Source organism: Dryobates pubescens, chromosome 3, assembly GCF_014839835.1.
Source record: "Dryobates pubescens isolate bDryPub1 chromosome 3, bDryPub1.pri, whole genome shotgun sequence".
NCBI classification, from domain to species: Eukaryota; Metazoa; Chordata; class Aves; order Piciformes; family Picidae; genus Dryobates; species Dryobates pubescens.
The window spans coordinates 12,741,304-12,768,150 of NC_071614.1; the positions used below are offsets into that span (position 1 = coordinate 12,741,304).

At 53.7% G+C, this 26,847-nt stretch overlaps 1 protein-coding gene across 1 annotated transcript in view; it reads left to right on the forward strand.

Annotated features, from left to right (window-relative positions):
* Positions 1–26,847, forward strand: part of TMEM241 (transmembrane protein 241) — a 72,676-nt gene that overhangs the window by 15,474 nt on the left and 30,355 nt on the right. The window contains exons 5-12 of the mRNA XM_054180206.1: positions 4,985–5,062; positions 8,469–8,497; positions 11,116–11,167; positions 12,265–12,313; positions 17,194–17,239; positions 20,345–20,380; positions 22,541–22,575; positions 24,556–24,625. Coding sequence (XP_054036181.1) covers positions 4,985–5,062; positions 8,469–8,497; positions 11,116–11,167; positions 12,265–12,313; positions 17,194–17,239; positions 20,345–20,380; positions 22,541–22,575; positions 24,556–24,625 — 395 coding nt within the window. The remainder of the gene's footprint in view (positions 1–4,984; positions 5,063–8,468; positions 8,498–11,115; positions 11,168–12,264; positions 12,314–17,193; positions 17,240–20,344; positions 20,381–22,540; positions 22,576–24,555; positions 24,626–26,847) is intronic.

A 26,847-nucleotide genomic window follows, 5' to 3' on the forward strand; every position in this document is an offset into this window, starting at 1 on the left:
TGGTGACTCCACCACCTCCCTGGGCAGCACATTCCAATGGGCAATCTCTCTCTCTTTGTAGAACCTCCTCCTCACCTCCAGCCTAAACCTCCCCTGGCACTGCTTGAGACTGTGTCCTCTTGTTCTGGTGCTGGTTGCCTGGGAGAAGAGACCGACCCCCACCTGGCTACAACCTCCCTTCAGGGAGCAAGAAGGTCTCCCCTGAGCCTCCTCTTCTCCAGGCTAAGCAACCCCAGCTCCCTCAGCCTCTCCTCACAGGGCTGTGCTCCAGACCCCTCCCCAGCTTTGTTGCCCTTCTCTGGACATGCTTCAGCACTGCTTCCCTTCTGCCTTCTCTCAGTGCATCCCAAGCTAGTCCCAGAGCCAGCTCACTCCTGCCAGCTCTTGCACCCCAGGAAGGATCAAAAGGGAATTTTGGACAAGATTCTGCTTGTAGCAATGCCTTGAGCATCCCAGTGGAGAGCAGGGCAGGAAGGGACAGGAAGTCTCACTGCTCACCAACAAGGCTGGGGCCTCCTCTTGTGAGCTGTGGCGAGCACAGGCCCATGCCTGCAGGTCAGCTCTGTCTCAGGGTGATTGCAGTCACTTCCTCCTGGTTCCTTGTCAAAGCAAGTTCCCTTGGGCTTCCCAGGAGTGAAGTGAGCAGAGAGCCCTGCCTGGAAACAGCACCAAGCCTTGGCAGGAGCATCTTTTCTGTCTGCTCACCTGGCAGGTGGAGGAGTTGTGAATCACATCCTCGCTGCTATGTCTTTCTGGCTTCCTCCTCACCCCCTCAGTTCCCTTTCTTCCCCTCCTGCCCCTGCTCTGGTCACTTGAGAGGGGGAGAGTGGCAGAGGGGCTGTGAATGGGTTTGATTTGTGTCCCAAACTTCCCTCAGGAGCATCTCCCATTTCCAAAGCACTTTTTGTTGTATGCAAGTGGGGGTTTAGAGCCCTAACTCTGTGGCCATTTGAGAAGGAAAGACAAAAGGCCAAGCAGTGCTAGGCCAGAGTTACTATGGAATGCCTTAAGGCTGGGACTAAATTGCATCCTAGGGAGAGGTTTTACTTACAGTAACTTTGTGTGCAACCATTTGATGGTTGGATCCAAAGCACTGAGGGCAACAGCACAGGGAGGGGATTCTGCCCCTCTGCTCTGCTCAGAGCCCACCTGCAGCACTGCTTCCAGCTCTGGGGCCCCCAGCACAAGAAGGACCTGGAGCTGCTGGAGAGGCTCCAGAGGAGGCCACAAAGTTGATCAGAGGCTGGAGAACCTCCCCTGTGGGGACAGGCTGAAAGAGGTGGGGCTGTTCAGCCTGGAGGAGGCTCCAGGGAGACCTTAGAGCAGCCTTCCAGTACCTGAGGGGGCTCCAGGAGAGCTGGGGAGGGACCCTTGACAAGGTCTGGGAGTGATAGGATGAAAGACAATGGCTTTGAGCTGGGAGAGAGGAGATTGAGACTGGAGACGAGGAGGAAATTATTGACAATGAGAGACTGGCACAGGTTTCCCAGGGAGGCTGTGGATGTCCCCTCCCTGGAGGTGTTCAGGGCCAGGATGCCTAGAGCCTTGAGCAAGCTGGGCTGGTGGGAGGTGTCCCTGCCCAAGGCAGGGGGTTGGAACTGGATGATCTTCCAGGTCCCTTCCAACCCAAACCATTCTATGAATGTATGAAGGAAAATGAACTCTCCCAACTCACAGCTGAGTTAGGTGACCTCAGCAGTGTGCTGGAATTCACTGAGTTTATTCCTAAAGCAGCAATTCTCTGCACTGCTGTGATCAGAGCTGGGGAGAGCCACATTCAAGCACTCCTCAATATTGGCAGGGCTGCAATCTTCATCTCTGCTGAGGCCTCTCCCTTGGGGTGCTGGCAGTTGCCCCTGCCCAGGACTTGAGGGCTGGAACTGGAGGAGAGCTGAGGCTGGAGCTGGAGGAGGGAGAGTGGAGCTGGAGGAGAGCTGGGGCTGGAGCTGGAGGAGGGAGAGTGGAACTGGAGGAGAGCTGGGGCTGGAGGAGAGCTGTGGCTGGAATTGGAGGAGAGCTGGGGCTGAAACTGGAGGAGGGAGAGTGGAACTGGAGGAGAGCTGGAGCTGGAGGAGAACTATGGCTGGAATTGGAGGAGAGCTGGGGCTGAAGCTGGAGGAGGGAGAGTGGAGCTGGAGGAGAGCTGGGGCTGGAGCTGGAGGAGGGAGAGTGGAACTGGAGGAGAGCTGGGGCTGGAGGAGAGCTGTGGCTGGAATTGGAGGAGAGCTGGGGCTGAAACTGGAGGAGGGAGAGTGGAGCTGGAGGAGAGCTGGTGGTGGAGGAGAGCTGGGGCTGGAACTGGTGGAGAACTGGGGCTGGAGGAGAGCTGGTGTTGGAGGAGGGCTGGGTCTGGAACTGGTGGAGAACTGGAACTGGAGGAGAGCTGGAGCTGGAGGAGAGCTGGGGCTGAGCCTGGAGGAGAGCTGGGGCTGAGGCTGGAGGAGGGCTGCTCAGCTCTGGACTGTGATGCATTACCAGAAGTATGCAGAGCTGCAAGGGGAGGTTTGTACAGAATCTATTCATCCTGCCTGCCCAAGCAGTAAACCTTTCTCTTCCTAAGCATTAAGCCCACTCACAAATCTAAGAATTACTCACATCAAAGACAATAGACATGTGGGGAAGGTTAACTGGGCTAGGCAAACTGGAGCCATTGTTGGCTCCAAAATGCACTGGGAAGAGCCAAAAGCAGGGGGGAGGAAAGCAAAGCCCAATAAATTGGCTTTGCAAAAGGAAGAATGCAAATTGTGCTGTCAGCTTCCCTTGTGTAGGGGCAGTGCTTCTGCTTCCTATTATTGTGTCAGGCTCAGGATGCTCCTGGTAGATACTTCTTATGTGCTCCTGTGTCCAGCAGCAGGGTTGGGATTGGTTTGCAGAGTCACAGAATCACAGAGCTGTCAGGGCTGGAAGGGACCTCAAGGCTCAGCCAGCTCCAACCCCCCTGCCATGGGCAGGGACACCTCATACTACAGCAGGTTGCTCACAGCCACCTCCAGCCTGGCTGCAAACACCTCCAGGCAGGAGGCTTCCACCACCTCCCTGGGCAACCTGTGCCAGGCTCTCACCACCCTCATGGGGAACAACTTCTTCCTCACATCCAATCTCAATCTCCCCACTTCTAGTTTTGCTCCATCCCCCCCAGTCCTATCCCTCCCTGACACCCTCAAAATCCCTCCCCAGCTTTCTTGGAGCCCCCTGCAGATCCTGGAAGGCCACAATGAGGTCTCCTGGGAGCCTTCTCCTCTCCAGCCTGCACAACCCCAACTCTCTCAGGCTGTCTCCAGAGCAGAGCAGCTCCAGCCCTCTGCTCCTCCTCGTGGCCCTTCTCTGGACACCTTCCAGCACCTCCAGAGCCTTCCTGGCACAGAGGCTCCAGAACTGGCCCCAGAGCTCCAGCTGTGGTCTCAGCAGAGTGGAGCAGAGGGGCAGAATCCCCTCCCTGGCCCTGCTGGCCACACTTCTCTTGCTGCAGCCCAGGCTCTGCTTGGCTCTCTGGGCTGCAAGTGCTCCCTGCTGGCTCCTGGTGAGCTTCTCCTCCCCCAGCATCCCCAAGTCCTTTTCTCCAGGGCTGCTCTCAAGCCAGTCCCTGCCCAGCCTGCATTTGTGCCTGGGATTGCCTCGACCCAGCTGCAGGACCCTGCCCTTGGTCTTGTTGAACCTCCTGAGGTTGGCTTGTGCCCACCTCTGCAGCCTGTCCAGGTCCCTCTGGATGGATCCTTCCCTCCAGCAGTCAGCAGCACCACACAGCTTGGTGCTGAGGGTGCACTCAATGCCACTGTCCATGGCACCAACAAAGATGTTAACCAAGCCTGGTCCCAGGACTGATCCCTGAGGGACTCCACTTGTCCCTGGCCTCCCCTTGGCCATGGACCATTGCCAGCCACCCTTTGGGGGCAGCCCTCAAGCCAGTTCTGTACCCTCTGAATGCTCCTTCCATGGAACCCCCCCTGCAAGAGCCAGTGAAGCAGGGGCTGCCAAATTCATGCTCCTGGTGTTTGTGTGACTTTCCCCCCCTGCTTTGCTGGCTAATTTAGAGGTGTTAAAAGTTCCCTTGGTGCAGCTTGTCTTTATGGATCCACCCAATCTGTCATTGAAATGTTTAATTGGTGATGGTTATCCACCAAGACAAATCCAGAGAATCCAGAGGCCTGCAGACCAAGTGCCACTGAAGAGAGATTTGCTGCTGATCGCTGAGACATTTAACTCATTCCCTGCCTGTGTGGTTTAAGGACTGCACATAGGAGGGGAAATGCTGCTTCCTAAAACTGCCTTTAGCCTCAGGTCTGTCGATTGTCTTCATCAGAGCAGAGAATTGCTGCTGTTTCAGCTGTCTGAGGGACAGGAGATCTGATCTGGAGGAAGTGTTATGCACCACTAATCCTGGCTGGGTTTGCCTGGGGGCAGTGGGTGTTTGAGTCTTTGCTGTTAGCACTGGGGTTTGGTTCTTGAGAATTTCATGTTGGGATGGTGTCCAGATACCTCAGTGGGTGTGATTTCAACATCACTCCTGTAGGAGCTATCACATTTCTCCCCTAGTTTCAGGCAGCTCTTCCTAGCAGTGCCTGATAGCAATCACCTCAGATCATCCTGCCCAGGGTTGCGTTGCTAGGAGGCACGCCGTGGTTTATTCGTACCAGTGGATGGGAACACTAAGGAGAGCTGTTTGCTCTGGAGGCTGCAGTGAGGCAACACTGGAAGCAGAAACCTGGAGCTCAGCTCACTGAGGCAGCTGTGTACAAACTGATTGGGCACTTGGAAGTGGGGGAAGCAGCAAGCAGGGTCCCTGCGCCGTGAGCTGCTGATTGGAGTGGATCTAAGTCCCTTTCAGTTGTGGCCTGGGTTTGAAGCTTTAAAAGACAACCCCCCCCTCCAGCAAAACCCCCAACCACAAGCATGTGGGTCAGCAGTCCCAAGAGGAGTGCCCCTTACCCCATGTGTGTGAGTGCTGGGGGTTGATGTGGGTGTTTTTTGCTCTCTCCTCTTGCAGCCCATCCCGGTGTTCCTCACCCTGCACAGCGCAGCAGAAGCTATAACCTGCGGGGTCCAGAAGCTTGTGCAGAAAGAGGTAACTGAGCAATTAGGAGATGCATTCAAGGGACCTCCTGGGATCTAACAGACACCTGGCTTCTTTTCATACAATCACAGAATTGTTTGGGTTGGAAAAGCTCTCTGAGATCACCCAGTCCAACATCAACCCAACCCCACCATGGCCCCAAGGGCCATGGCCACAGGTCTCTGGAACACCTCCGGGGATGGGGACTCCACCACCTCCCTGGGCAGCCTCTGCCAAGCCCTGACCACTCTGGCAGCAAAGACAGTTTTCTTCATCTCCAACCTCAGCGTCCCCTGGCACAATTCCAGGCCATTTCCTCTCCTTCCATCACCCAAGAGTAGGGAGCAGAGCCCAACCCCCACCTCACTGCAGCCTCCTCTCAGGGAGCTGCAGAGAGCAATGAGGTCTCCCTCAGCCTCCTCTTCTCCACACTCAACACCCCCAGCTCCCTCAGCTGCTCCTCCCCAGCCCTCTTCTGCAGACCCTTCCCCAGCTTGGTTGCCCTTCTCTGGACCTGCTCCAGCCTCTCAATGTCCTTCTTGGAGTGAGAGACCCAAAACTGAACCCAGGACTCTCTACAGTGAGGGTGGTGAGACTCTGGCACAGGTTGCCCAGGGAGGCTGTGGCTGCCTCCTCCCTGGAGGTGTTCAGGGCCAGGCTGGATGAGGCCTTGAGCAAGCTGTTTTGGTGGAAGGTGTCCCTGCCCATGGCAGGGGGTTGGAACTGGATGAGCTTTAAGGTCCCTTCCAACTCAACCCATTCTACAAACCTGTGTTTGTTTTGACTGCTTGAGAATCTACCCCAAGACCTGTTACAGGAGAGTAAATGCCTCTCCCTGTGGGAAGAGCTGGGATTGTTTCTCCCCAACTGCACTGGGAATCCTTCTTCTCAGGAGATGAGATGAGATGAGATGAGATGAGATGAGATGAGATGAGATGAGATGAGATGAGATGAGATGAGATGAGATAAACCCCAGCATCCCAGCACCACTGTGCCCATGCTTTTCTGACTGCCCAGAGAGCTGCTGTGGGGCAGCATTGGGAAATCATTCATCACAAAGTCATTCCAGCAGAGCCCCAGCAGTGGCTTGCTGTGGAAGGAATCTTTCATTCCTTTCATCTCTTGTGTGTACAGAGGACAAATAAACAGCCCCAAGTTTGCTGTTCCTAGCAGAGTGAGGAGGTTATGGTTAAAGGACATTGCAGTGTGTACCATGGCATGGCCCTGAGGCATTGTCCTCTTGATTCCTGTCCCTGTCACAGGCTTTCATAGTTTCCATTCAGCTCACATGTTTATGTCTCCTCCCTGGAAAACAAAAGCACTGTGGACAAGGCTCATGCAAACACAAGTCTTGCTGGGAAGCTTCTGGAGAAGAGAAGGCTCCAGAGAGTCCTGGACTTTCAGTACTTAAAGGGAAAAGTACTTAAAGGGAATCAAAGGGGACTGTTTAGCCTAGAGAAGAGGAGGCTCAGGGGAGACCTCATTGCTCTCTACAACTACCTGAAGGGAGGTTGTAGCCAGGTGGGGGTTGGTCTCTTCTCCCAGGCAACCAGCACCAGAACAAGAGGACACAGTCTCAAGCTGTGCCAGGGGAGGTTAAGGCTGGAGGTGAGGAGAAAGTTCTTCCCAGCAAGAGAGATTGGCCCTTGGGATGTGCTGCCCAGGGCGGTGGTGGAGTCCCCATCCCTGGAGGTGTTCCAGAGGGGATTGGATGTGGCACTTGGAGCCATGGTTTAGTTGTCAGGAGGTCTTGGGTGACAGGTTGGACTTGATGATCTCTGAGGTCTTTTCCAACCTAATTGATTCTATGAAAGCTGGGGACAGAGTTTTGAGCAGGGTCTGTTGTGACAGGGCAAAGGGTGATGGTTTGAACTAAAAGAGAGACATTCAGAGTAGATAGAAAGAAGCTATTTTTTACACTGAGGATGGGGAGAGCCTGTCCCAGCTTGCCCAGGGAGGTGGGAGAAGCCCCATCCCTGGAACCACTCCAGGTCAGGTTGTTTGGGGTCTCTGAGCAACCTGCTCTAGCTGCTGACTGCAGGTGGCTTGGTCTAAATGGCCTTCAAAAGTCCCCTCCAACCCAAACCAATCTGTGATTGTATGATTCTGTGAAAGATTGTGGACCAAAGGATTGGGAAACTCAGATGAGTTCAGACCAAGGCTGATTTGGCTGGGGTAGTACCTAAATAATTCAGAGTACCCAGCATTTGGGTACATACAATAGGTAGTTTTGGTGTAGTTCAAGTCTGAGGAGCAGCTGTAAAGGTTGTGTCTGTCTTTGGTATCAACCCAGGCTGGGGGATGATGAGAGCCAGAGCAGCCCTGCAGAGGAGTCGGGGGTGCTGGTGGGTGAGGAGCTGGAGAGGAGCCAGCAGTGGGCACTTGCAGCACAGAAGGCCAATGGCAGCCTGGGCTCCATCAGAGCAAGTGTGGCCAGAGATGGAGAGAGGAGATCTTGTCCATCTGCTCTGCTCTGGGGAGACCTCCCCTGCACTGCTGTGTCCAGCTATGGCACCCCAAAACATGAGACACGTGGACCTGATAGAGAGGGTCCAGAGGAGGCTACAAAGATGATCTGAGGGCTGGAGAACCTCTGCTAGAGGGACAGGCTGGGAGAGTTGGGGCTGTTCAGCCTGGAGAAGAGAAGGCTCTGGGGAGACCTTAGAGCTGCATTTCAGTATCTACAGGGGACCTCCAGGCAGGCTGGGGAGGGGCTGTTCAGAAGGGGCTGTGGGGATAGGATGAGGACAATGGCTTGAAACTGGAGCAGGGCAGAGTTAGGCTGGACATCAGGAGGAAGCTCTGCACAGTGAGAGGTGAGACACTGGCACAGGCTGCCCAGGGGGGTGGTTGAGGCTCCAGCCCTGGAGACATTCAAGGTCAGACTTGATGTGTCCCTGGGCAGCCTGCTCTGGCTGGAGGTGTCCCTGCTGAGTGCAGGGGGGGTGGACAAGATGCCCTTTGAGGGTCCCTTCCAGGGCAATGCCACCTGTGACCATCTGGGTTTAGGTTTACCTGTTGGTAAGTAATCTGAAACCTCCAAGCAGGTTTCAGGAGGTTAATCTTTAGTCCTGGTTGATTCATTCAGATGACATTTGCTAAGCAGTGCTCCAGCAGCTGAGTGAGTGCTGCTCAGTGGATTTTGAATGCAGCAAGGGCAGCTGTAGGCACTGCCCTGTTCTCAGAAGGGGAGAGCACTGGGCTTAGGTTTAGCTTAAGTAAGAGCACTGGGCTTAGGTTTAGCTTATGTTTAAGTAAGAGTACTGGGCTTAGGCTTATCTTATGTTTAAGTAAGAGCACTGGGCTTAGATTTCTCTTAGGTTTAAGTAAGAGCACTGGGCTTAGGTTTAGCTTATGTTTAAGTATCTTTATGTTCAAATCCTAATGATTTCCTTTTTGTCTCCTGCTTCTTTTTCAGCAGCAGACCTCTCACCTGCAAGTCTGTAGGTAAGCCTTTGAAACTGCTACACACTCAGCCTCAGGCTTGTTGTGGCTCCAGCTTCTTGGTGGCTTCAGACAGTGGCACAGCAAGAAACCATGCAGAATGAGAGGCACATTCCCGTGGGCAGCGAGCTGAGATTGCAACACAGCAGCAATTCCATGGGTTTAAATTGCATTTCCTTTCCTTTGCATTAACAATGACTTGAATGGATTCCTATTTTTCTCCTTATTAAATAAATAATAAACCCCCCCAAATCCATCAAAGAAAAGCCAGCAGGGCAATCTCCCTGAAGAACAAAGCAGAGCTGTGAGGGTGGTTTTGGAAAGGAGATAGCCATCAGGTTTGAAGTTCCAGTGGGTGAACCTTCAACAGTAAGGGAATTAATGTGGGAGGAGTGGCAGGATGAGGGGCAGTGGATTGAAGCTTGAGGAGGGGAGATTGAGGCTGGAGATTAGGAAGAAATTCTTTCCAGTGAGGGTGGTGAGACACTGGCACAGGTTGCCCAGGGAGGCTCCCAGTTCTGGAGGGAGAGGAGGCAGGCAAAGAGTGAAAGAACAAAACTATATCTGCAGCTAGCTCTGTCTGGGATTAGATGGAGTGGTTAATTCCTCTTTTCTGCACAGGAGGAATATTGAACACTCAGGCAGGCTGGGAGAGTTGGGGCTGTTCAGCCTGGAGAAGTGAAGGCTCTGGGGAGACCTTAGAGCAGCCTTCCAGGACCTGCAGGGGCTCCAGGAGAGCTGGGGAGGGACTTGTGACAAGGGCTGGGAGTGCCAGGATGTAGGGTGATGGATTGGAGCTGGAAGAAGATTGAGATTGGAGATGAGGAAGAAATTCTTTGGAGTGAGGGTGGTGAGACACTGGCACAGGTTGCCCAGGGAGGCTGTGGCTGCCTCCTCCCTGGAGGTGTTCCAGGCCAGGCTGGATGAGGCCTTGAGCAAGCTGGGCTGGTGGGAGATGTCCCTGCCCATGGCAGGGGGTTGGAACTGGATGAGCTTTAAGGTCCCTTCCAACCCAAACCCTTCAGTGGTTCCATGAAGCCCGCTGGAGACCCCCCAGAGTGCCAGCTGCCATGCAGCAGTGAGAGCCAGCTTGGGCAGCGCAAAACCTCCACCAGCTCTCCTAGAAACAACCCAAAACCCCACACCCCCAAAGCCTTGCACAAAACAAGCTGTGCTGGTGGGAGGTGTCCCTGCCCATGGCAAGGGGTTAGATGATGTTTAGGGTCCATTCCAACCCTACCCATTCTAGGATTCCATGAACCTAAACCTGCCTTTCCTAAGAAAGAGAAGGTTTGTGGTATCCACTTCTGCTGGAATCATTCATGCTGAGCTCCACAACCTACCACCCCCCCTTGGCCCTGGTTGTTTGGGCTTCCCAAAGGAGATAGCAAGGGACAAACAGAAGCCAGTCAGTCCTGTATGCAAAGTTTCATTCTTCCCCCCCTTGAGGAATGCAGATTTGCTGTCCTCCACATTCCTGTAATCTTTGAGCTGTACTTAGAGTGGATAATGTTTGGTTATTATTCAGAGTACTTAGAGGCATCCTCCTCCTCCTTTCTTCCTGTGGCTTCCACTGTCTGCCTTGCTGTGGCCTTGTTGTCACGCTGCACTCTTAGCAAGGCTGTTTGAGCATCTTTATGTTCTGTCTTTTCTTTTCCTCCCTAGAGAGCAGGAAAATAAACTGCAAAAGCAAATGTTTGTTAGCATTAACAGTGGCAGTCCCCAGCAGTGTGTTCAGTGCAGCCTCAGCCACAGGTGAAGGATTTATTTAGTCCAAGCCACTGGATTTAAGGACTGGTGCTGCCCTGAGGCTGTTCCTAGTGCAGCACCACTCTGTGCTCTGGAGTCACAGCAGAGCTCATGGTGGGGTCACCTCTGCTGGCAGGGGTGCAGTAGGCAATTCACCTTTCAGGTAGCACAAAAGAAGACTGAGAGGGGATTTAATAAATGTTTATCAATATCTGAGGGCTGGAGGGCAGGAGGGAGGGGACAGGCTCTGCTCAGTTGCTCCCTGGGATAGGACAAGAGGCAATGGATATAAGCTGCAGCACAGGAGGCTCCACCTCAACATGAGGAGGAACTTCTGCACTGTGAGGCTCACAGAGCCCTGGAGCAGGCTGCCCAGAGAGGTTGTGGAGTCTCCTTCTCTGGAGCCTTTGCAGCCCTGTCTGGATGTGTTCCTGTGTGACCTGAGCTGGATTCTATGCTCCTGCTCTGGCAGGGGGTTGGACTGGGTGATCTCCAGAGGTCCCTTCCAACCCCCAACATCCTGTGAGCTGTGAGCCTGTGAATTCACAGCCAGAAATGGGTTGATTTTGGCTTTCTGAAGCAGCCTTCAGAGGTCAGATGGCAAGTGAAGAACAATATTCCTTGCCAAGGCCCTCCTGGTGCTGCCTGCTGGGGTGTTTTGTGCTGCCTCCCCTCACATGCAGCTTCGCTGTGCACAAGCCGTGAGCGATGCATGACGGGACACTCAGGTCTGGTGGCAGAGATTACCTGGGAAACAGGGAATGAGAGGGAAAGAGGGGAAGTGGCAGTGGGGAACTTGAGTGGAGTTGCCTGTGCTGTGCTGAGGGGACGAAGGCAGGTGACAGGCTTGTTTGTTTCTCTCTTCTCTGCAGCGTGCTGCTCCTGCTGGCAGCAGCGGTGTGCCTTCCCTGCTGTGACACACAGGTGAGCTCTCTGCCAAGCAGCTCTGCCCAGAGCTTGGTGTGTGACAGCTTCTCAGCATGTGAGGGGTGCAGCTTTCACCTGTAAGTCAGGGCAGGCTTCCTGCCCAGGTGCTGTACATGTGGCCTGTGTTGGGGTCATGCCGCGCACTGTATGTGCAGGGCGGTGAGACCTCTGAGCAGGGCAGACACAGAGCTGCTTGGTGAAGGGGGTGGCTGAGGAAACCACAGTTTGACTTCTGACAGGGCTTAGAGAAAGTCACCTGGGGATAAACAGAGGGCTGGAGAACCTCCCCTGTGGGGACAGGCTGGGAGAGTTGGGGCGGGACAGGCTGGGAGAGTTGGGGCTGTTCAGCCTGGAGAAGAGAAGGCTCTGGGGAGACCTCAGAGCAGCCTTCCAGTACCTGAAGGGGCTCCAGGAGAGCTGGGGAGGGACTTGTGACAAGGGCTGGGAGTGCCAGGATGTAGGGTGATGGATTGAAGCTGGAAGGAAGGAGATTGAGACTGGAAATGAAGAAGGGATTCTTTGCAGTGAGGGTGGTGAGACTCTGGCACAGGTTGCCCAGGGAGGCTGTGGCTGCCTCCTCCCTGGAGGTGTTCCAGGCCAGGCTGGATGAGGCCTTGAGCAGCCTGGGCTGGTGGGAGGTGTCCCTGCCCATGGCAGGGGGGTGGAACTGGATGAGTTTTTAAGGTCCTTTCCTCCTCAAGCTGTCCTATGACTCTGTGGTGGCAATGGGTGCACCCCAGGCTGGGAAGGGCAAATTAACTTACAGCCTGGGCTGGTGGGAGGTGTCCCTGCCCATGGCAGGGGGTTGGAGCTGGATGAGCTTTGAGGTCTCTTCTAACTCAAACCTTTCTTTGAAGCTATGAACTAGAGCTTCTCACCCAAACTAGCTGAAAGCCTGGGTGCCTGGCACAGGCCATGTCTCTAAACAGGACAGGAAAAGCTTTAGTCCTTGCAGTCTTCTGCAGCTGTCTGCTCTTTCTCTGTGACACAGCCCCCACTGCCTGTCCTTGCCTGGAGAGGCTCACTGCAGGGGAGCAGCCCTGGGGCTGCCTGCAGGAGTGTGCAGTTATTTATGTGGATGTTCTTTGTTTCAGTTTGATCCAAATGGTTATTTCTGGGCCCTGATTCACTTGATCTGTGTGGGTAAGTCATTCTCTCCTTGGAAATAGAATTGGGAAGAGTTAAATGTGCTGGGCAAGCCAATCAGCTTTGTGATGAAGCTGCTGATATTTAAGGCTCTTGATGTAAGAAAGAATGAAGCTCAGCCAAGGTAAAGTGCAGTCCTGTTACAGATTTTACATTGAAAGCAGAATAAAGCAGATACTGCTCTCAGCCCCCAGTGGGTGACAAAAGTGATGACATCCAGAGGGACCTGGACAGGCTGGAGAGGTGAGCTTGGGAGAACCTCATCAGGCTCAATAAGGCAAAATGCACAGAGCTGCACCTAGACTGGGGCTGTCCTCAATATCAACCCAGGCTGGGGGATGGTGAGAGCCAGAGCAGCCCTGCAGAGAGGGACTTGGGGGTGCTGGTGGGTGAGCAGATGGAGAGGAGCCAGCAATGGGCACTTGCAGCCCAGAAGGCCAAAGGCAGCCTGGGCTCCATCAGAGAAGTGTGGCCAGAGATGGAGAGAGAAGATCTTGTCCATCTGCTCTGCTCTGGGGAGACCTCACCTTCACTGCATGGGAGCCCTAACATGAGAGGGACATGAACCTGCTGGAGAGGGTCCAGAGGAGGCCACCAGGATGATCAGAGGGCTGCAGAACCTCTGCTACAGGGACAGGCTGGGAGAGTTGGGGCTGTTCAGCCTGCAGAAGAGAAGGCTCTGGGGAGACCTTACAGGAGCCTTCCATTCTCTGAAGGGGCTACAAGAAGAGCTGCAGAGGGACTGTTTGCAAAGGCCTTGCAGGGACAGGACCAGGGGCAGTGGTTAGAAATGAGAGCAGAGCAGATTGAGATTGGATGTGAGCAACAAGTTCTGCACCAGGAGGCTGCTGGAACACTGCAGCAGGCTACCCAGGGAGGTGGTTCACAGTATCACAGAATCACCAAGGTTGGAAGAGGCCTCAAAGATCATCAAGTCCAACCTGTCACCACAGACCTCATGACTAAACCATGGCTCCAAGTGCCACATCCAATCCCCTCTGGAACACCTCCAGGGATGGGGACTCCACCACCTCCCTGGGCAGCACATCCCAATGGCTAACGACTCTCTCAGTGAAGAACTTTCTCCTCACCTCCAGCCTAAACCTTCCCTGGCACAGCTTGAGACTGTGTCCTCTTGTTCTGCTGCTGCTTGCCTGGCAGAAGAGACCAACCCCCACCTGACTACAACCTCCCTTCAGGGAGTTGTAGAGAGCAATGAGGTCTCCCCTGAGCCTCCTCTTCTCCAGGCTAAGCAACCCCAGCTCCCTCAGCCTCTCCTCAGCTGTGCTCCAGACCCCTCCCCAGCCTTGTTGCCCTTCTCTGGACACCTTCAAGTCTCTCAATGTCCTTCCTAAACTGAGGAGCCCAGAACTGGACACAGGACTCAAGGTGTGGCCTAACCAGTGCAGAATACAGGGCACAATGACTTCCCTGCTCCTGCTGGCCACACTACTCTTGATGCAAGAAGCCTGGTTGAGATCCCATCCCTGGAGATATTCAAGGTGAAGCTGGACAGGGCTCTGGGCAACCTGATCTAGTTGGGGATGTCCCTGCTGAGTGCTGGGGGGTTGGACTGGATGCCCTTTGGAGGCCCCTTCCCACCCAACCCATTCCATGGTTCTATGTGCCTACAATTTCAATCAGCACTGAGTTCTTCTGGGAGCCTGGGCTGGCTGCCTCCCAGGAGTCACTTCCTTCTGAGGGGAGAGGAAACATGCAAGAAAGCAAGCAAGAACTTGTAGCTGGAGCCTCACTGCAAACACTGATTTGATTAAAACATGTCAAAAATATTGTAAATGATCTTGGAATGTGGTCCCAGAGGAAGGATGTTGAAATGCTAAGGAGGGGTTGTGCAACCACATGCATCTTAAGGAAGGTTCACAAGGGCTTGCATGACCTCTCAGGCTTCCTTCCCTCTTTTTCAGGCTGAAGAGCAATTTGGATAAATCATAATTTACAGAGTCACAGATGGCATTGAGTTAGAAAGGACCCTCCAAGGGCATCTTGTCCACCCCCCTGCACTCAGCAGGGACACCTCCAGCCAGAGCAGGCTGCCCAGGGACACATCAAGTCTGACCTTGAATGTCTCCAGGGCTGGAGCCTCAACCACCCCCCTGGGCAGCCTGTGCCAGTGTCTCACCTCTCACTGTGCAGAGCTTCCTCCTGATGTCCAACCTAACTCTGCCCTGCTCCAGTTTCAAGCCATTGTCCTCATCCTATCCCCACAGCCCCTTCTGAACAGCCCCTCCCCAGCCTGCCTGGAGGTCCCCTGCAGATATTGAAATGCAGCTCTAAGGTCTCCCCAGAGCCTTCTCTTCTCCAGGCTGAACAGCCCCAACTCTCCCAGCCTGTCCCCACAGCAGAGGTTCTCCAGCCCTCAGATCATCTTTGTAGCCTCCTCTGGACCCTCTCCATCAGATCCACATCTCTCTTGTGTTGAGGGCCCCATGAGTGGCCCCAGCGCAGCAGGTGAGGTCCCAGCAGAGCAGGGCAGAGCAGAGGGGCAGAATCCCCTCTCTTGACCTGCTGGCCATGCTGCTTTTGATGCAGCCTGGGATCCTCAAAAACCTGGAAGGAGCCAGCCCCAGCAAACCTGAAGAATACAGGAGCAGCAACATTGAACTAGGAGATTTGTGTCCTTTTGGAGTGGCTAATAAGGGATTTGTGTTTGGTTCTGAGCTGTCCTGTAGCCTTCAGCACTGGTTAGGCCACACCTTGAGTCCTGTGTCCAGTTCTGGGCTCCTCAGGTTAGGAAAGATGTTGAGATGAAGGTGTCCAGAGAAGGGCAACAAAGCAGGGGAGGGGTCTGGAGCACAGCCCTGTGAGGAGAGGCTGAGGGAGCTGGGGTTGCTTAGCCTGCAGAAGAGGAGGCTCAGGGGAGACCTCATTGCTGTCTACAACTACCTGAAGGGAGGTTGTAGCCAGGTTGGGGTTGGTCTCTTCTCCCAGGCAAGCAGCACCAGAACAAGAGGACACAGTCTCAAGCTGTGCTAGGGGAGGTTTAGGCTGGAGGTGAGGAGAAAGTTCTTCACTGAGAGAGAGATTGGCCATTGGGATGTGCTGCCCAGGGAGCTGGTGGAGTCCCCATCCCTGGAGGTGTTTAGGAAGAGCCTGGCTGAGGCACTTGGTGCCATGGTTTGGTTGATCAGATGGTGTTGGGTGAGAGGTTGGACTTGATGATCTTTGAGGACTTTTCCAACCTGGATAATCCCCTTCCCTTTCCCCTTCCCCTTCCCCTTCCCCTTCCCCTTCCCTGTGAGTGACTCATCCATATGTTAAGTCTTGTCTGAAATTAGAGATGATTCCTTCCCTCCTTTTGTGTGTGTGTCTATTCATACCAGAGCATTCCCAGGGCAGAGGTTAGGTGTTTCTGTTGATTTGTGTCTAGACATCCCTTTGGAAGATGTTGGTAGCATACAAATAAGAAATAATATTTGCCTTTTATGCTTCCTTGAGGAAATCAGATGTGGTAAACATTGGCTCATTCAGAGACAACAACCAGCTGAGGGGTTTGCACTGCCCAGCCTTGTTTCCCCTAATGAGTGCTCTTATTGCTTTCTCCAAGTCAACAGGGCTCATTTGTAAAGCAGAGCTAGGGCCACAGGGGTGGAAAGCTGCTGAGGGAGTCTTCAGGAGACCTCTTCTGCCTGCTTGAGGAAGCAACACAATGGTTGTGCTCAAAAATAAAGCTTCCTTCCATTCCTCTTGGGTTTGAGAGGCAGTGGGAGGCAGGACTGTTGGGGGGTTGTGTAATTAGATTTCCCAGTTTGTGTAATTAGATTTCCTATCAACTGACAGAGTAAAGATGCTGCAAGAAAGGCCAAGCAGAGCTAGTAACTTGGAATCAGGAAACTGTTCAGGTTGGAAAAGCTCTCCAAGACCATCCAGTCCAACATCAACCCAGCCACCAAACCCTGGTCCCAAGTGCCATGGCCACAGCTCTCTGGAACACCTCCAGGGATGGGGACTCCACCACCTCCCTGGGCAGCCTCTGCCAAGCCCTGACCACTCTTGCAGCAGACAAATTTTTCCTCATCTCCAACCTAAGCCTCCCCTGGCACAACTCCAGGCCATTTCCTCTCCTTCCATCACCCAAGACTAGGGAGCAGAGCCCAACCCCTGACCTGGCTCCAGCCTCCTCTCAGGGAGCTGTAGAGAGCAAGGAGGTCTCCCTCAGCCTCCTCTTCTCCACACTCAACACCCCCAGCTCCCTCAGCTGCTCCTCCCCAGCCCTCTTCTCCAGACCCTTCCCCAGCTTGGTTGCCCTTCTCTGGCCCTGCTCCAGCCTCTCAATGTCCTTCTGGGAGTGAGAAGCCCAAAGCTGAACCCAGCACTCAAGCTGTGGCCTCCCCAGTGCCCAGCACAGGAGGACAATCCCTGCCCTGCTCCTGCTGCCCACACCATTGCTGCTCCAGGCCAGGCTGCTGGTGGCCTTCTTGCCCACCTGGGCATCCCCTGGCTCATGTTTAGCCAGCTGTGAAGCAGCACCTTCAGGTCCTTTTCTACCTGTTCCTGGAGGTGTTCCAGAGGGGATTGGCTGTGGCACTTGGAGCCATGGTTTAGTTGTCAGGAGGTGTTGGCTGACAGGTTGGGCTTGATGATCTCTGATGTCTTTTTCCAACCTTACTGATTCTATGATTCTTCAGCAGGACTGGCAGAAGCACAGAGTGTGACAGTGCTCTGCCCTGGTGGCACTTTGAAAACCATGGGTTTGAAGGGCTAGGTTTTCCTTTGCTGACATTTCAGGTGTCCTTTGTGCTGTGTTCTGAGCTGTAATGCAGAGAGGTTCCTCCTCTGCTGGTAGCATGTCCAAAGGAGCTGTGGTTTGTCGTTGTGGTTGCATGCTGTGGCAGTTACACTTCTGCTCTCCATTACAGGGGCTTACAAAGTGTTTCACAAGTTATGGAAGCCCAGCTCTTTAAGGTAAGATATCTCCATGTTCTTCCAAAGAGCTTGCTGTCAAAGAGGGGTAGAGGCACTGGAGCAGTCAGGGGGCTGTAGGGGTCTCTCGGTTACCAGTGTGAGCTGAGCCATCCTTGGCCACACCTTGAGTCCTGTGTCCAGTTCTGGGCTCCTCAGTTTAAGAAGGACATTGAGAGACTTGAAGGTGTCCAGAGAAGGGCAATGAGGCTGGGGAGGGGTCTGGAGCACAGACCTGTGAGGAGAGGCTGAGGGAGAGCTGGGGAGGCACTGTTGACAAGGGCTGGGAGAGACAGGATGAGGAACAATGGCTTTGAGCTGGGAGAGGGGAGACAGAGACTGGAGGAAATTGTTTGCAGTGAGGGTGGTGAGACTCTGGCACAGGTTGCCCAGGGAGGCTGTGGCTGCCTCCTCCCTGGAGGTGTTCCAGGCCAGGCTGGATGAGACCTTGAGCAAGCTGGGCTGGTGGGAGGTGTCCCTGCCCATGGCAGGGGTTGGAGCTGGATGAGCTTTGAGGTCTCTTCTAACTCAAATCTTTCTTTGAAGCTATGAACTAGAGCTTCTCACCCAAACTAGCTGAAAGCCTGGGTGCCTGGCACAGGCCATGTCTCTAAACAGGACAGGAAAAGCTTTAGTCCTTGCAGTCTTCTGTAGCTGTCTGCTCTTTCTCTGTGACACAGCTCCCACTGCCTGGCAGGGGGTTGGAACTGGATGAGCTTTGAGGTCCCTTCCAACCCAACCCATTGTAGGATTCTATGGCTCATCCTGCCATAAAGGTGTTCCTTGGTCTATTAAACAACTGTGAGGCCTTAGAAATGCTTGCAGGTAACTCAAAATGAGTAGTGCTGCAGCCTGTGGGGCTCTTTTAAGCTTTAAAGTAAGCTACTTGTTTCCTTCTGTGTGCAGTTCTGGGCCCCTCAGTCTAAGAAGGACATTGAGAGACTTGAAGGTGTCCAGAGAAGGGCAACAAAGCTGGGGAGGGGTCTGGAGCACAGCCCTGTGAGGAGAGGCTGAGGGAGCTGGGGTTGCTTAGCCTGGAGAAGAAGGAGGCTCAGGGGAGACCTTCTTGCTCTCTCCAACTCCCTGAAGGGAGGTTGTAGCCAGGTGGGGGTTGGTCTCTTCTGCCAGGCAAGCAGCAGCAGAACAAGAGGACACAGTCTCAAGCTGTGCCAGGGGATCTTTAGGCTTAATCTTATTTCTTCCCAGAGAGATTGGCCGTGGAATGTGCTGCCCAGGGAGGTGGTGGAGTCCCCATCCCTGGAGGTGTTTAGGAAAAGCCTGGCTGAGGCACTTGGTGCCATGGTTTAGTTGATTAGTTAGGGTTGGGTGATTGGTTGGACTCGGTGATCTTGGAGGTCTTCCAACCTGGGTGATTCTGTGATGCTGTGATTCTGTGGTTCAGCCTTAAGAACTCCTCTTGCAAGAAGAGCCTCATTGCTGATCACACTGGTGTGTGGGTATGGATAGTTACTCTGCCTGCTCAAACACTGAGTTAGTTTCAAACTGTATTAGCAAAGGAGGATGACTCAGTTCTGCAGTTACTGGCACAGACACTAAGAGGAAGTGTTAGTTTGTGTTAGCCTGGTAAGCTCTTTGGGTTGAATCTGTCAGCATCTGCCTTTGCCACACAGTCTCACAAGTGGGCCATGGTTATAGGGACTCTTCTGAGCCTTCTCTTCTCCCCTGAGCCTTCCCTTCTCAAGGCAGAGCTGGGTTAGTTCAGCCTGGAGAATGCTCAGGGGCCTGGCAGCCCTGCTGTGTGAGGCAAGGCTGAGAGCTGAGTGTGCTCAGCCTGCAGAAGAGAAGGCTCAGGGCAGACCTCATCACCATGGAGCAGCAGCTAAAGGGAGGCTGCCAGGGGGATGGAGACTCCCTGTGTCCAAGGAGCCCCATGGGAGAGACAAGGGGGGATGGGGACAAGGCACTGCTGGGGACATTCCCATGGGACTGCAGGAGAAAATGTTTGCCCCTGAGAGCAGTCAGAGACTGAAATCATCTCCCAGGGGCAGCAGTGGAGTCCCCTCCATGGGGCAGTTGGAAGGCTCAGCTTGGCAGGGTGCTGGGCAGCTCCTTTCAGCTCTGCTGTTAGCTGCAGAGGTTGGAGCAGGTGGTCCCTGGGGTCCATCCCCACCTGCACTCTGTGTTGCCACAGCACAGGAGTGGCTGAGTGCCTTCAACACCTTCAAGCCTTGCACCAATCCCCTGTGTGTGGCAGAGGTTCAGGCAGACAATGGATGTCTGGGAAGCAGCTGGCATCACTCCTTCCCAGTCTGTGGTCTGCAGCTCTGTGTGGCTGGAGGTGGAGAGGCTGCCACTGCCTGGTACCTGTGTGTGCCTCCCCCTGGCTGCACAGAGTATGGAGCAGCTCATGGAGCTATAAACCATTTGCCAGCTCTCTGCCAGGGGTTAACTTTTAGTCAGTCCCTCTTGCTCTGGGGGTTCCTTGGGGTTGTTCAGCCTGGAGAAGAGAAGGCTGAGAAGAGAAGGCTCTGAGGAGACTTAATAGCAGCCTGCCAGTACCTGAAGGGGCTACAGGAGGGCTGCAGAGGGACTGTTCCCAAAGGCCTGCAGGGACAGGAGCAGGGGCAATGGCTTCAAACCAGAGCAGAGCAGATTGAGATTGGATGTGAGGAACAAGTTCTGCACCAGGAGGCTGCTGGAACACTGCAACAGGTTGCCCAGGGAGGTGGTCCCTGGAGATATTCCAGGTGAGGCTGGACAGGGCTCTGGGCAGCCTGATCCAGTGGAGGATGGGGCTGGACTGGATGAGCTTTGGAGCTCCCTTCCAACCCTGAGCATTCTATGGTTCTGTGATTCTTCCCTTTCAATGAGCCTCCCACTGCCAGTCCCAACAGGAACATTGTGCCCATGAGGTGCAAGTGAACATGCTGATTGACCCCATGGCAGTGTGATCATATTCACAGGTTATGGTTATAATACATTTAATGATCCTATAATGTTACTGTTGGCTACTGAGAACATGGTGCAAGGTATTCCCTGGCATTAGGTAGTACCACAGTGTCACAGTGCTGCTTGCTGTGCTGATCCCTGACAACAAAGAGCTGCAGTACTAAAAAGAAACCTTTTTCTCTTTCCCTCCTCTCCCAGTGACCTGGACCAACAGTACCTCAACTATGCATGCAGGTAAATAGCCTTTGATATATCACAGCTGGGTTTGTGAAGGCCAGCCATGCCCTGGGCTGCAGCCAGAGCAGGGAGAGCAGCAGCACAGGGAGGGGATTCTGCCCCTCTGCTCTGCTCTGCTCTGCTCAGAGCCCACCTGCAGCACTGCCTCCAGCTCTGGGGCCCCCAGCACAAGAAGGACCTGGAGCTGCTGGAGAGGACCCAGAGGAGGCAACAAAGAGGATCCAGAGGAGGCAACAAAGAGGATCCAGAGGAGTCTGAAGCACCTCACTATGAGGACAGGCTAAGAGAACTGTTCAGCCTAGAGAAGAGAAGGCTCTGGGGAGACCTCAGAGCAGTCTTCCAGTAGCTGAAGGGGCACCAGGAGAGCTGGGGAGGGACTTTGGACAAGGGGACTTTTTTCAAGTGCTTGGAGTGCTGGGATGATGGCTGCAAACTGGAAGAAGTTGGATTTAGCTGAGACATTAGGAAGAACTTAATCCAAATAAGGGAGGTGAGACACTGGAACAGCTTTCCCAGGGAGGCTGTGGACGTCCCCTCCCTGGAAGTTGGATGAGGCCTTGAGCAAGCTGGGCTGGTGGGAGGTGTCCCTGCTCATGGCAGGGGGTTGGAACTGGATGGTCTCTTCCAACCCAAGGCATTCCATGAATCTGTGAAGCTGATGTATGTTCTCAGTTCCAGCCCTGGCTGGCTTAGAGAACCCTCAGCTCCCAGTGCTGCAGTGTTTCTTCAGCAGGGCACTCACTGGAAGGAAGAACAGAGCTAAGCTGAGTGCCTTGGGTTTGTTGGCTGTGGTTGTGGATGGAGATGCCAATATGCACCTGGGGAGGGAAGGAGGTGTTAATCAGGATTTTCTTTTCCATCACCCTCTGCAGCAGTGGTCTATCACTTCCAGAAATAATATTTACAGGGTAATTCCCTGGCAGTAGCCCACTGCAGAGACCAGAACTTGTAGGGAATTGCCAGAAGGGGAGGCAGTGCTTACAGAGCACCCAGAGCAAACAGCCTGCAGAGCCCTGAGTGGCACTGAGCCATTCAGGCTTGCAATGGTTTGCCTGATCTGGGGAGATAAAAGTGGTTTTGTTATGTGGTGGTTAGCAGAAGAGCCTGAGTCACTGCCCAGGCTCACCTGTGGTTTCTTGTTTAGAAGAGCCCCAGAGCTCAGTCCTGCCCTCAGAGAGCCGTGGAAGTCAGCACATTGGCTCTGCTTGGCTTCCATGAGACTTTTGTGAGGCTTTGTTTCAGGCAAGACAGAGAGAGACTTAGCTAGGTGCTCCACATCCTATACAGGTTGACCTCTCTCCTTGGAATGGTAGCTGAAGGAACACAACAGAACCAGAGAACTGAGTCACCTGGAAAAGCTCTCCAAGACCATCCAGTCCAACATCAACCCAACCCCACCATGGCCACCAAACCATGGCCCCAAGTGCCATGGCCACAGCTCTCTGGAACACCTCCAGGGATGGGGACTCTACCACCTCCCTGGTCAGCCTCTGCCAGGCCCTGACCACTCTGGCAGCAAAGACATTTTGCCTCCTCTCCCCTGGCACAACTCCAGGCCATTTCCTCTCCTTCTATCACCTGAGCCTAGGGAGCAGAGCCCAACCCCCACTTCACTGCAGCCTCACAGTATCACAGTTGTCTAACTGTCCCCTTGAGGAATGCTGCTTCACAGTCTCACAGTATCACCAAGGTTGGAAGAGACCTCAAGGATCATCGAGTCCAACCTGTCACCACAGACCTCATGACTAAACCATGGCACCAAGTGCCACATCCAATCCCCTCTCAGGGAGCTGCAGAGAGCAATGAGGTCTCCCTCAGCCTCCTCTTCTCCACACTCAACACCCTCAGCTCCCTCAGCTGCTCCTCCCCAGCCCTCTTCTCCAGACCCTTCCCCAGCTTGGTTGCCCTTCTCTGGACCTGCTCCAGCCCCTCAGTGACAGATCTGTTTCAGGTGAGAGGTTGTATGAGAGGACTCCAGAGTGTCCTTCCCAAACAGCTTCTTTTGGTTGTTCAAGCAGATGCTTTCCCCTCAGTTCTGCTGCTTCACTGGGGGAAGCTTCACCCTGAGAGCAGCAAACCCACAGCTGTCAGTTCCTAGCCTTCAGGCCATCTGATGCATTCTCTGGCACACTACTAATCTTCTTTTTCCTTTTTCAGTGTGGTGCTGTTGGCCTCTGCATCCCATCCAGCAGGTAAAGTGGATTGAGTTGTTCCTTTCCTAGCTTCCCTTTCCTTTCCATGCCTGTTTATAGAGGTCAAACCCTGCTTTAGGGCTTTAGCCCTGGCATTCAACAGGAGTATGCCCAATGAGAAGCTGTCCTGTAGGAAGAGGACAGAAGGGTGTGGAATATGGTGTGATTTGCATGACATTTGCTAACACCTTAGCAAAGCAGCATGGGACAGACAACAAAAGAGCAGCTTTTGAGGTGGAACATGGTGCAGAAGTGCTCCCACTTCAGAGCAGTGTCCCAGCAGTCCATACAGAACTGAGTTTAGTTCTCTGCTTTGCCCTCAGTGCTGTGCAGAGATTTTGAGGGCCAGGAGGTTGAGCAGAGGGCTGGAGCTGCTCTGCTATGAGGACAGGCTGAGGGAGTTGGGGTTGTGCAGTCTGGAGAAGAGAAGGTTCCAAGGAGACTTAATTGTGGCCTTCCAGTATCTGAAGGGGGCTACAAGAAAGGAATGGAGGATGGAGGGGATGGAGCAAAGCTAGAGGAGGGGAGATTTAGGTTAGACCTTAGGAAGAAGTTGTTGCCCATGAGGGTGGTGAGAGCCTGGCACAGGTTGCCCAGGGAGGTGGTGGAAGCCTCCTGGCTGGAGGTGTTTGCAGCCAGGCTGGATGTGGCTGTGAGCAACCTGCTGTAGTGTGAGGTGTCCCTGCCCATGGCAGGGGGTTGGGACTGGCTGAGCCTTGAGCTCCCTTCCAACCCTGACAATACTCTGATCCTATGACTCTGTGTTTGGTTGCTTGCATAAGAGAGATCCCAGGGCTTGAGCCCATGGCAGCATTTGAAGTAACAAAAGGCTAAACCTGGAGAAACTGAGTATTTGATGGTGGCTGATATTGCTACCACATTCATGTTTGGATGGTTAGAAGGATAAGGTCTGTGGCTTTCACCAGTCCTCCTCAGGCAGGGAAGCCCAGGAAGAAGCATTTCAGCAGATGCTCTCTCTCCCTTCTGCCTGCTGGTGCATATTGCCTGTGTAGCATTGCCCCACTCAGACAGGCACAGGCCTGCACTTCAAACAGTGAAAGATGGAGCTTAGCTTCCTCCAAATCTGCAGAGCCTGAAGGCCAGAGAGCTGCTGGGAGTTGTTACTACCAAGAACACCCAGGGCCCAGGTTCCTGGAAAGGAAGTGCTTGAGAGCTCTGCTTGGATCTGCTTAAACCTCTCCACCAGCACTGTGTGACAGAGTTCCAAAGCCAGAGGGGAAGCAGACAACATCTGCCTGTGTTTCCTGTTGCCTCAGGAGGAGCTATCATGAGCTTTGCAATAAAAGGAGTGGATGTGATGCACATCTGTCCTCTGGCAGCTGTTGCTTCAGGAGGATCTTCTGAATACTAGCAAAGAATATTCTGATGTAGTCCTTTCCCCTTCTGTAGAGTCATGGAATGGGTTGGGTTGGAAGGGACCTTAAAGCTCATCCAGCTCCAACCCCCTGCCATGGGCAGGGACACCTCCCACCAGCCCAGCTTGCTCAAGGCCTCATCCAGCCTGGCCTTGAACACCTCCAGGCTTGGAGCCTCTACAGCTTCTCTGGGCAGCCTCTTCCAGGGTCTCACCACCCTCCTGAGGAAGAATTGCTGCCTAACTCCTCATCTAAATCCAGCCTCTTCCAGTTTGGAGCCATCCCCCCTCATCCTGTCACTGCAAGCCCTTGGAGAAAGTCCCCTTGTAGCAAACCCCTCCTCAGCTCTGCTTTTCCAAGCTGGCTGTGAACACCTCGAGGGAGGGGGCAGCCCCAGGCAGGATCTGGCTGGAAGCAAGGTCAGAGGGAAATCATTAAACACACCAGAAATGTGGAAAGCATCATGAATGAGAGAGCAGCCAGCTGTAAAGGCTCCAAGGAATGTTAAATGAGTAATGTTCCTCTAATTGCTGTTCCCCTGCCTCTTGCAGTGGCTAATTTCCCCCCTTCTATGTTCCACTGAGTATATTGCTTTGTCCCTCAGGTGATCTCTTCAGTGCCTTGGACTTTCCATTCCTGTACTTCTACAGGTTTCATGGCAGCTGCTGTGCCAGGTAACCTCTCCAGAAGAGGATGTGTGGATGTGTTCAGAATAAGAGGGCCCCCTGACCCCCAGCCTTGACTCTCAGCTGGGGCCATGCAAAAGCTTAGTGGCTCTGGTGTCTGCTGGCATAAGCCAGTGAAACTGCAGAGGCTTTGTGTCTCTCTCTGTGGCCATGTACCTGATGGCCTGAGGTTTAGAGGTGCTGGAGCAGGATCACAGGATGTTAGGGGCTGGAAGGGACCACTGGAGATCTTCAAGTCCAACCCCCCTGCCAGAGCATAGAATCCAGCACAGGTCACACAGGAACACATCCAGACAGGGCTGGAAAGGCTCCAGAGAAGGAGACTCCACAACCTCTCTGGGCAGCCTGCTCCAGGGCTCTGTGAGGCCCAAAGTGAAGAGGTTCCTCCTCATGTTGAGGTGGAACCTCCTGTGCTGGAGTTTATATCCATTGCCCCTTGTCCTGGGAGGATGTGTGTTCATTGGGGTGAGTGCATTCTGCTCAGGAGAGCTCCCAAGGCACCAGGAAAAGGATTTTTAGCTAAGGTAGCAAAGCTTCTGAAAAAATACCATCTCTTAAATGCTTCTCAAGTGGGATTAAGGCCTTGTAAAACTTGCTGTTTGCAGTGATTATGAGGTATTAGTCTTCAGCAGTGTGTGAGTGTGCTTGGATTTATTTGCCTGTACATCTTGTTATTTGGCAGAATGCTCTTGGGGGATGAAAGGGAAAAGCTTTAACAAGCATTCCTTTAGCTGGAGTAGCAAAAGTTCACTGACCAATGGAGTAGTGCTCACAGTATAATGTAAATCTGTTTCCTAGAGAATCACAGGATGTGAGGGGCTGGAAGGGACCTCCAAAGCTCACCCAGTCCAACCCCCTGCCAGAGCAGCATCACCCAGGGCAGCTCACACAGGAACACATCCAGGCAGGTCTTGAATAGCTCCAGAGGGAGACTCCACAACCCCCCTGGGCAGCCTGCTCCAGGGCTCTGTCACCTCACAGGGGAAAAATCCTTCCTCCTGTTTCCATGGCACTTCCTCTGCCTCAGCTTCCACCACTGCCCCTTGTGCTGGCATTGGGCATCCCCCAGCAGAGCCTGGCTCCAGCCTCTGGGCATCACCCTGCACAGCTTTAGCAACAGCAAGGAGGTCACCCTCAGGCTCCTCCTCTCCAAGCTACAGAGCCCTCAGCTCCCTCAGGCTCTCCTCATGAGGAAGATCTTCCACTGCCTGCAGCATCTCTGTGGCTCTGTGCTGGACTCTCTCAAGCAGTTCCCTGAAGTCCTTCTTGACCTGAGGGGCCCAGAGCTGGACACAAGATTCCAGATGTGGCAGGGCAGGGTAGAAGGGCAGGAGAACCTCTCTGACCTACTGCCCACTGCCTTTCTAATCCAGCCCAGGATGCCCTTGGCCTTCTTGGCCACAGGAGCACATTGCTGGCTCATGGTCAACCCTGAGGTCTTCATTATCTCAAAAAATGGGATTCCTGTCTTTCCCTCCCTCCCCCCTAAGCCTTTATTTCTGAGGTAAATAATAATAATAATGAATAAATCATACCAACTGCTGGCAAAAATGTTTCCTGACTGCTAGGGATTTTTCTTACTTCTATCTCTGGCTTTGCCATTAGAAGGAGGGATAAAATATCATTGTTAAGTAGTTTCCCTGATAAAAACCCACAACCAAATCAACAACAACAACAACAACAAAACCACCAGAAGAATCCCCCCCAAAACCCCAGGTAACCAAACCCCCCAGCCTAAATAATGTATTTTTTTGGCAGAAAAGGGAGGGGGAGCCACACCACAAGCAAGTTGCAGGTAGGGGTTAATGAGTAAGTTGCTCCATGGCAGGTAGGTGACACTACCCCAGATGTGGGGCAGGCTGTGCATGTAGTCTGCCTGGGCTTCAGCAAGGCATTTGACACCATCCCCCACAGCAAACTCCTGGCTAAGCTGTCAGCCCCTGGCTTGGACAGCAGCTCTCTGAGCTGGGTTAGGAACTGGCTGGAGGCTGAGCTCAGAGAGTGGTGGTGAATGGTGCCACAGCCAGCTAGCAGCCAGGCACCAGTGGTGTGCCCCAGGGATCAGTGCTGGGCCCCATGCTGTTCAATATCTTTACTGATGATCTGGGTGAGGGCATTGAGTCCATCATCAGCAAATTTGCAGAGGACACCAAGCTGGGGGCAGGAGTTGATCTGTTAGAGGGTAGGAGAGCTCTGCAGAGGGATCTTGC